This window comes from Sorghum bicolor, chromosome 10 (genome assembly GCF_000003195.3).
Source record: "Sorghum bicolor cultivar BTx623 chromosome 10, Sorghum_bicolor_NCBIv3, whole genome shotgun sequence".
NCBI classification, from domain to species: domain Eukaryota; kingdom Viridiplantae; phylum Streptophyta; class Magnoliopsida; order Poales; family Poaceae; genus Sorghum; species Sorghum bicolor.
In genome coordinates, this window is record NC_012879.2 from 53,068,819 (window position 1) to 53,078,383 (window position 9,565).

Consider the following 9,565-nt stretch of genomic DNA (forward strand, 5'->3'; position numbering starts at 1 on the left):
GCTGCATTTTCAGATAGATAGATACTCCTCCTACCACTGGACACAGGGCCAGGATCGATGAGATGCTGCGCGCCTCTAGTTCCCTGCCAGGTACACGTACGCCCGCCAGGCGCCGTCGCCAATTATTGGCGTGCGCACGCGCACGCGCACCCGCACACGCACGGCCGCCTGCGGTCCGTCGACGGACACGCATGGCAGACGCCGCACCGAAAGCTAGCCGCCGTCTGCCTCCCTTCTCCGGTTGGCTGTACATACTGGCAGCGAGCACAGACACGCATGCGTCCTTTTCCGTCCATCACTCTTCAGACGCTCACCGCCGCTAGCCTGCTACATTGCAATCGATCGCAGTCACAGCTTGATTAGCCATGGATGGTTATATATACCCAGCTCAGCTTTCCTTTACAGCAAGGTAAGGTACGTCGTCCGGCACCAGGCAGCAGAGCAGGCCATGCTAGCTGGGCCAGGGCAATGACACGCCGTCCGTCTGGCCTGTGTGTGCCACTTAATTACAACGTTGTAGCGTCGCACCGCAACGTCGCACATGCATGACATGCCACAACGCCTGCCGCGCCCGGGGGCCGGCCACGGGCATGGCCACGACGCGTCCCGTCCTGCCCGTACCGTTACACACGAGCCGACGTTGACGTTACAACATGGGGATCAGAGCAGAGCTACAGCGCGCCCCAGCCGCCTGCTCCCGACACGAGGAATTTTCCGCAGCGTCCGACCCATCAGCTAAACCCGCCGCGCACGGCACCTAGGCAGCCAAGGCCGGCGCGGCGGCTAGCCTAGCCTAGCATGGCCTGCCTTCCTTCCCCTTCACCTTGCTGGTATGGTGTTGGCTACGATTTTTAGGGTGTGTTTGCATGCCAGTCTAGGTTCTAGTTAGGTTTCTATAATACAACTTGGACTTGTTTGGTTTACTCTTTGGTCTAGTAGCCAGGCTTTCATAAGCCTATTCCGTATCAATTGGGGTTGCTTGCTGGAAATGCCTGATTCGGGTGTTCTCGCGAAGCCTAACTTGGCCAGGGGCGAGTGATGGTTTCCGTCACCTTCGGTCTTCTTCCCTCCCTTCGGCTTTAGTACTCCTCCTCCAGAAGACCTGGCCGACAAGCCCTCCTCCTCCTCCTCCAATCCTCCTTCGGCTTTAGTGATTGTTCCCTCACTGCCTCCCATCACCGACACAGGCTTGCCGAGCGGTGCGACCGTGAGGAGCTCGATGCCGAGGTGGTGGAGTTGCTCGACAGCCGTACGGAGAAGTGAGGTGGGCGCTGTGGTGTCCCTTCTCTTCAGACCGCGCTTGGGACTCCAACGGGGTGTTCCTCCTCATCGAGGCCGCCTTCGCGCTCCCACGGTGGCTTGACCCGGAAATCCACCCCCCACCTCCAAATCCATGATGGCAAGGTCGTTGCATGCCTCTTTTTGTCCCCTTCCTCCTCACACAGTCGCGTCCTTGAGCGATAGCCAAATGGCTAGGAGTTCGTCAAGCGGGAGCCATGGCCGAGAGTTTGTCGAGCAGGAGCCATGGCAGGGAGTCCGTCGAGACACAACCACCACCACCACCAAGCCCTTCTCTTCCTTGTTGGACTTCGTCAAGCGAGAGTCATGGCTGGATCCATCGGTGAACCACGTGAGGTAGAGCTCGTCTGCAGCGTTGGCAAGGAAGACCTTGTCTACAGCGTGGTGGAGATTCTAGAGCCTCAATGAGATAAAACTACCAAAACAAGAAAGAGGTGACTGTATTAAGCTGACCAAATAACCAAACATGATCAAAGCAATCCAAGCTTAGCTAAGGCAAGTGAACTAAACAACCGCCTCTTGCATTAGAAGAGCCAGGCTTAGGGTACCCTGACTTAGTTGGCTAGCCAACCCAAGTCGAAAACGTAAACCAAACACACCCTTATGGTCCTTGGCCTACTACGGATGTCGTAGCCACCACAACGTCATCCACGGTGACGATCTCGTCCAGAAAGGGAGGCACCGACGCCATCAGCTTGTTGCTCGAGCTCCCCGACAGATCCTTGGACGCCAGGCGGGTTGCCTCGACGTCCCCGCCGAAATCAGCGTCGGGGCCACCGCTGGTCCTCTTCGAGAAGGGTTTCTTCCTCACGGCGAGCCAGCCGTGGACACTCTCGTGCACGCCGGAGCCTAAACCATGCAGCTTGATCTCTCCGGTCATCTGGATCATCACAAATCACGAACCAATCTCCATCAGAATACTCCATCTTATATATGATCAACACCAACGAAAATAACGACGTTGTTGCCAATAGATAGATAGTGTATATACGTGGAGCTTACATTGGTGACGATGGTGTATAGTGGCAGCGTGATATAGCTGCAGATGACTTCGATGATCACCCTGGAAAAACACCACACAATTCACTCACTGTCAGGAGTGATGAAACAACCTGATTGTTTGCTATCGATCTATTCAGAGCTCCTGAAAGCATACTAATTGAGAGAGGTTTTCGTGCGTTAATCATCCTTGTTCTTCTAACAAGGAGACATGCATGCATGTCATCGACAGGACAATGTTCTAGCTTTTTCAGGCAATTCAAACTTTCACTGACCCGATAACAAGTCTGGAAATGGCATAAGGCTTCTGTTCAATCATGCACGAACCGAACCCTTCTGATACCTATGAAGTGATTACTGTTAGTTCCAAGGTCCGACTCATGGGAAATTAAGTGAGCAGTAGAGGACGTGATGCACAATACCAGAACCCAGAAGAAAAAACCAATCTCGAACGAATTCTGGAACAGGATGAAATGGATCATATGAAGGACTAGTTCAGGCTTGTGGAACCAGAAATGGCCCTTGGATGGCTTTATTTTTGGAGCTTCCTCTGTATCTTTTGATAATGATGCCGCTGCCTCTTGAGCCAACCGAGTGATAATGTGCTCTAGTTTGGCACCAACAATAAGTAAGAGCTGCAATTTACCACTTTATTCAGGGATGGCTCTCATTCATTCAAATAAATAGTGTTTGTAGTCAAACTTCTTCCATATGACAGTTAAGGGTTCAAAAATGAAAAGGCCGAAGGCTCTCATTCAAATAAAGTGTTTGTTGTCAAACTTCTTGGATATGGCAGAGTTCAAAAATGAAAGGCCAAATATCTGAATTCAATCAACACAAAGCGGAAGGAAATGTATCATACTTACAAATAGAGGCAAGAAAGCTAACCAGAAGTATGTGTGCCATCCTGCATTTTGACAGCAAAGCAGCAGAAAAGGGGTAAATAGAAGCACAGCAGATAGTTAGATGTGTATGATGCTCTGCAGGTGCGAAAGCAATGATAATTATATATGTTGATAGGCACAGAGCAACTATCCACCTCACTGACCAATCAATCGTCAAATTTACGCAAAACTACAGGAGTTGGCATATAAATTACAGAGTGCAAATAGAAACCATAACAATAGCTACTGATATAGTGAATACTTCTGCTATAACAATTTTAAGACATGAAGAAAATTATAGGCTAGGTAGAATTACCATTTATATTCAGCAACAGGAAGACGATGACAAAAAGCCACAGATACCAGCTGCATGGAGGTAACTCATGTAAGATCACTTATGTTTAAGGAAACATGGAACCTTTCTCTGAATACACAAACCTGATACCAACAACTCTTTTAAACTCATGTTCGACAGCGCGAATCATGTATTTGTGGAAATCAAAATCTGGTTTCTGCGGGTAGTGCATCTGAATGGCAAAGAACAGATATATGCCCAATTAGCTTCAGCAGAAATATGGACAGATGCACAAAACTAATGAGTACAAACGAAACTAAAATGTATATCATACCACGATAAAAGCTGATCTAAGTGCTTCATAATCTGATTTACTCACAGAATCGTGAAATTGCTTCAAGAATGCAGTCTGCAACATGTTCGATAAAAGTTTCTTCGTAAGTTGTACATGAATGACACACTCATCGAAGACTGATCAACACTGATGCTACAGAAACCCCAAAAACATAGGGCATAGTACCATAAACATACACATACTGTCTGATTCACCAAAAAAGAACAGAAAAGAAAAGAAAACTATGTGATCTCCAGAAGACAATCTTGCAGGAAGCAACTCGTCACAATTCACAATAGACGAAAAAATAGGAATATTACACCAGGACACTAATCAAATGCAGAAACCAGAAACCAGGGGGGGGGGGGGGGGGGGGCAGCCCGGTTTCCAGTGAAAAGGCACTATGTACGAATTGTTGGTTGGACGTCCTAATGATTTCTGTCCATGTTCTGTTATTTCAGTGCCTGTTAATAGAAGTTCACATTTTCTGTCTTCAGTAAATATGCATGTAATGCTAATGAATAGGCACTGAGGCACGTATTGTAGTCAAAAGCAATATGCACACTGCATCCATGAGATCTGAGCCCTTATAGTCAGGTTCTATTTAACTGAATTGGGTAATAAAAGTCGTTAAGCAGATGACTTACTATCCAGCTTACAACAGCCAGTTTCATCCAAGATCCCTTTGCCCGCTCACGGACAAATTCATCTTGATGGCTTCGATGTAGCACAACAATACTCGATGGTGTGCCTTTTCCTTCACTGTTTGCTTGCTGTACTGCAACCAATTTTCATCCATAGCAAAACAAAACAGTGAGCTAGGCCTTGTTTAGATCCGAAAATTTTTTGGCTTTTGACACTGTAGCACTTTCGTTGTTATTTGACAAACATTGTCTAATCATGGAGTAACTAGGCTTAAAAGATTCGTCTCGCGATTTACAGACAAACTGTGTAATTAGTTTTTATTTTTATCTATATTTAATACTCCATGCATATGCCGCAAGATTTGATGTGACGGGGAATCTTGAAAAGTTTTTGGTTTTTTGGGTGAACTAAACAAGGCCTAAGAATATAGAAGTGGTAATACTTCACCTAAAACCTGAAGACAAGAATAGTTCTTTGACACAGAAATTTCTAGTAACAAGCAAGTCCAAATGAATACGCCCATTTTATCAAGAGATGGAAAAATGATTGGTAGTCAGTCATTAATGCATCAATATCATTTGATTTGATCATTGAAAAACTGGGCACTTAATTGACAACTACTCATGAAATGACACTTGTTCTAAGATATCACTTGCTCATGCAACCTGGCTCCTTTTTTGTGGATTATGAATGTAGAACATCCACCAGAAGTCCACAACAGAACTTAACGAGAATAGGCAGCAATAAAAATCACATAATCATTGCAGTATTTGAAGGACATGAAGAGAAAGAGAGATAAAAATGAACAATTCGTATAAGGAACACATGAAAATGCCTGGATGAATTCTGAATGGTGAAATTAAGGGACCCCACTGCTAAGAGGTGAAAATACCCTTTTCCAGAAGAAGAAAAAAAGTTTAAGAATGTAATATGAGAGCCTGATTAGGTGCACAGTAGAGCATTTAAATTTGTTTGGTACAGCGCTTTAATGTAGTTTTAAGCAAAGTGGGGCCATAATCCAAAACCAAACTAATATATAGAGTCAGATCACAGGTAAGCAGACTGCAGGCATGCAGCCCATCTCTGTTGGACATGAGGAAACATCAAATATCTGAGCACACAGTAATGACGAACTGGATGTCATGATAAGTGTTCTAAAGAAAGTTCAGAGTAGGAAAAGAAAGCATGTGCAGTTACAGGCATAACTTGACTTTCCAATCCGACGCTGAAAAGTTGAGAACAAATTAATTCAATTTGGTGCATGTAGTATCAGATAAATTGAGAGGTGTTTGGCGACATGGAGATCAGAACAGTGGTGGAGCTTGAACAAAGCAACAGGGGGGCAACCTAAGTGATTGAGCTCTAAATTTCCATAAGCAACCTCTGGATCAGAGAAATCTAGGCCTGCAAGCCCATTAGCAGGGGCAGCAGGGATGACCACACAGGACCCAATTTAGGGGTCACCAAATGTTGATTAATTAAACACTAACTGTGCTTAATTAGTGGCATGATTAGCACCATGGCGTAGAAGCACAAGGTCAGAATTAAAAGCAAAAGGCTCGGCAGCCAATACGTATTAAAGGTTCATCCTTATTTTATTATCTTGCTACAAATCTAGAATTAATTACTTGGTTTTGTTTAAATCATTGTTACATAATTCATGTGTATGTTCTTTCTATTTATTGAAGACAGAGGTTTGTATAATAAATTAATAACACAATAAAAATATGCTGTGGTGATATGAATTTTCCAATTTTAGGGCCCACATTTTGCATTTCATGCCAGGGACCCAAATTCCTGGAGATGGCATGTATATTCATATGTATCTTCAATACTGCAAAGCTAGCAGGAAAGAGCCAATTTTTGTGCCCGCATTATGTATTCAAGGAAATTATCTTAAAATATATATTCTACTGTAGTTTTTTGAAATAAAAAAGTAGGGAACCTGCAAGGTATCTTTTTAATAGTAAATAAAGAAAAGAAGAAGATAGGCGAATAGCATACATTTCTTCTGTACTTCTCTGTGAATTTCTGTTTCCCAATGCTTCCACTTTCTCATCTACCAAATTTTAGCCACTGTAAGTTTATTGCCTACAAACATTATCAAAGCAACACAAAGGTACATTCACAGATATACCTTGGCCCCACCAAATAATATTGTTGCAGCGCAGAATACAACATGGACTAAACCAAGTACAAATATGAAAATGTGCAGCTGATGTAATGCCTCCAATGATAGCAAGGGAACATCACCCTGAAACAGAGCAAGCCTATTGCTTTCACCATGTTTATTCTTGAAAACATTTTGCACAACACTACTTTACATTGTTTGAAATGATAGAAAACCTTATTATCCAACATGATAGAGTCATTTAATATATGAAAATATGATAATACCCTAACCTTTTTCTTGCAAATTTTGGCACCTTCTGCAACTATGTGGTTGTCTCTCTTGCATGGAAGCATGATGCCAGTAGAAGTTTCTGGAATGCAAATGCTAGTAATGAAACCTTGGGAGAGACTCAGGACAAAAGAAATGAATCCGAGAAGCATTAGCTCTGCAAGCATAACCATAGAACCACATTAGACAAAAAAAAATAAACAAAGTTATGTGCAAAGTCACAAATTGAAGAAATTGCACCATGTCCTTTGTCATGAAAATATTTCCAACCATTTGCATTCTTTCCTTCAGCTATGCTGTGTTCTTTTCTTTATTATACTCTTTGTTAATGAAATCACATGTAGTTCTCCTACATAGTTCAAGAAATCTAATCAACTAACAAAATCTCCATGCTATACTGGGCAATGCTTTTATTTAGTGCTTTTCAGTTGACAAGGCACAAAGATGATCCAGTGATGGCTCTATGGATACTGATAAAATTTTCACAGCAATCAAGATCTCCCAAGAATGCTACCTTCTTTTAGTCTCTGTAGAGCTGAAAACAGTGCTTTCTGCTTCTTATGCTTCAGACACTGCACAAGTACAGGTGGAAAAAAGCAGGAGGTAATCAAATAAGATATGTTGAATATTCAAATTAGTGTTGGAAACATGATTGATATACTGTGTGCCTTTTTAAAATGTTGATCACTCTATCTTTGCCATTTCAATGGAGTTTTATTAAATAAAAAAAATATAACTTGAGCCCTTCAACCCGAAACAGCAGCCAGCTATAGGATCATTGGCATAACTTCTCATCAAATCAGGAACAATTTATACTAAAACCAAAAGGAAACTGGGTGAAGCTTATTGAATCATTTGATAGTTAGGAAGATAAACAGAATTAGATGCTAATAAAATTGCCTTGCCGAAAGGAAAAATAGTGTGATGGGTGAATGGACAAATTTAAATTCCTACTTCACAATTCACCCCCACAGATACTATAGAATATGAGCCATGAGTGGTAAGCTATCATGTTAGTTATCTAGTCCCTCCATTCCAACATGTAGGTTGTTTTAATTTTGTACTAAGTCAAACTTCACTTTTTGATCAAGTTTATAGAAAAACTATATATTAACATCTACAATACCAAATAAATGCAATATGAAGACCTATTTCATGGTGGAATTAATGAGACTAATTTGATGTTGTAGCCTTGTAGGTATTGGTGCAATTTTTCTATAAACTTGGTAAATAAGAAGTTTTAAAAAAAGTTTGACTTGACAAAACTAAAATAACCAACAATTTGGAACGGAAGGAGCAGGTTCCAATCTCCCCTTTAGAAAGAGAGGGAAACTTCAGGTGCAAAGCAGCCGCACAGGTTAGGAAGAATCCCACATTCCCCCCAAATTCAATAACCTCTAAAGCATGTCAAAGCTAGATGAGAGTACCAACTCAATGCAACGCCCATTGCATCATAATAAGTTCATCAACTTAGCTAGCTAACTAGAGGCCAGACATGGCCAGTGAGAGCTTGTATATCGATGGCAGAAAGGAGCACGTCGCCCTGATTTCCATCAAGTGAAGTCCAAAACTCTTGCTATTCTATTCTATCAGTACATTCGCGGGGCAGTCAGCGCAGAAACGCCGCATCCGCATCGATAGACCACGCACCTTGCCGAGGTAGTGGAGGAAGCGCTCGGCGGCGAGGGAGATGGAGACGATGACGAGGCATACGATGGCCAGCACCCATGTGGGCGTGAACGCGAGCTTCGCCGCTGCCGCCTCCTCCTCCCCCATGGCTCCTCTTCTTCCAACAGCTGCCGCTTCTGAACTCTGATGCTACCGGCTAGCGAAGACAAAGCCCCGCGCGCACGCGGTTAAAGCGGCGGGCGCACGCGACTGCCGACGCCCGAGCGGCCGCGGCGGCAAGGAAGGAATCGGCGTGCCCGCCGCGCCTCTCGGTTGCCTCCCGCGCGCGGCCACCCTTCAGATTCCATCCCGCGCTCGCGCAGTGGGTGCGTACGGGCCTACGGGGGTAGGAGGCAGCAGTAGGCGGAGTTGCTTTGCTTCGGCCACCGGCCTCCTCCCCTGATGCTGATGGCGCCCGATGCCATGGCAACGGCTACCTCCCGTGCTGGCGGCGGCGCGTGAGGCATCAGGATTCTTCAGGAGGTCTGGAGCTGGAGGTGGCATTTCGCTGCGTCGGCAGGCCCAAACGAGGTTGGAGAGCGGTCACTTGGAAGGAGGATTCACGGCCCAGGCGTGGTCTGCGTGTCGGGCCGATAGAGTGGGCTTGCAGGTTGGAGTTCGCTCAGGAGGCCCGTTGTCGTGGAGCTTTTTTTTTTCATACAAAACTAGCAAACATACTCGTTCTGTCGAAAAGAAAAGGCAAGCATACACTCCCTCTCGCTCTAAATTATATGTCACTTTGATTTTGATTTTTTGGTATACTAAATTTATTTTTAAATTATAAATTAATTTGACTTTTTTCTGCATTGAATTTTAATATATCTAAAAAGTGTCTACATATATAGCAAATCCGGTATAAAAAAGTCAAAGTGACTTTTAATTTGGAATGAAGGGAGTACATTATAACAGAGTGTACAGCATGTTACGTGGTTACTAGCTCTGCCTCTACCAGGCACAAGGTTCATCCTCCTCCTCTTTTGTACTTGAAGGTGTCATAGAAAGCTGATATATTGTTGATGGTGATCCCCATCGGCTTAAGC

General features: G+C 44.1%; 1 protein-coding gene across 1 annotated transcript; it reads right to left on the bottom strand.

Annotated features, from left to right (window-relative positions):
• On the bottom strand, window positions 1,716-9,025 carry LOC8082435 (MLO-like protein 13). The gene is made up of 14 exons (XM_002438622.2): window positions 8,508-9,025; window positions 7,372-7,429; window positions 6,860-7,014; window positions 6,594-6,710; window positions 6,461-6,515; window positions 4,459-4,589; window positions 3,812-3,886; window positions 3,621-3,709; window positions 3,499-3,548; window positions 3,165-3,205; window positions 2,721-2,933; window positions 2,574-2,641; window positions 2,302-2,362; window positions 1,716-2,179 (listed from the first exon to the last, which is right to left on the bottom strand). Exons 1-14 carry the CDS (start codon window positions 8,631-8,633, stop codon window positions 1,901-1,903), a joined length of 1,518 nt encoding a protein of 505 aa, XP_002438667.2. The 5' UTR covers window positions 8,634-9,025; the 3' UTR covers window positions 1,716-1,900.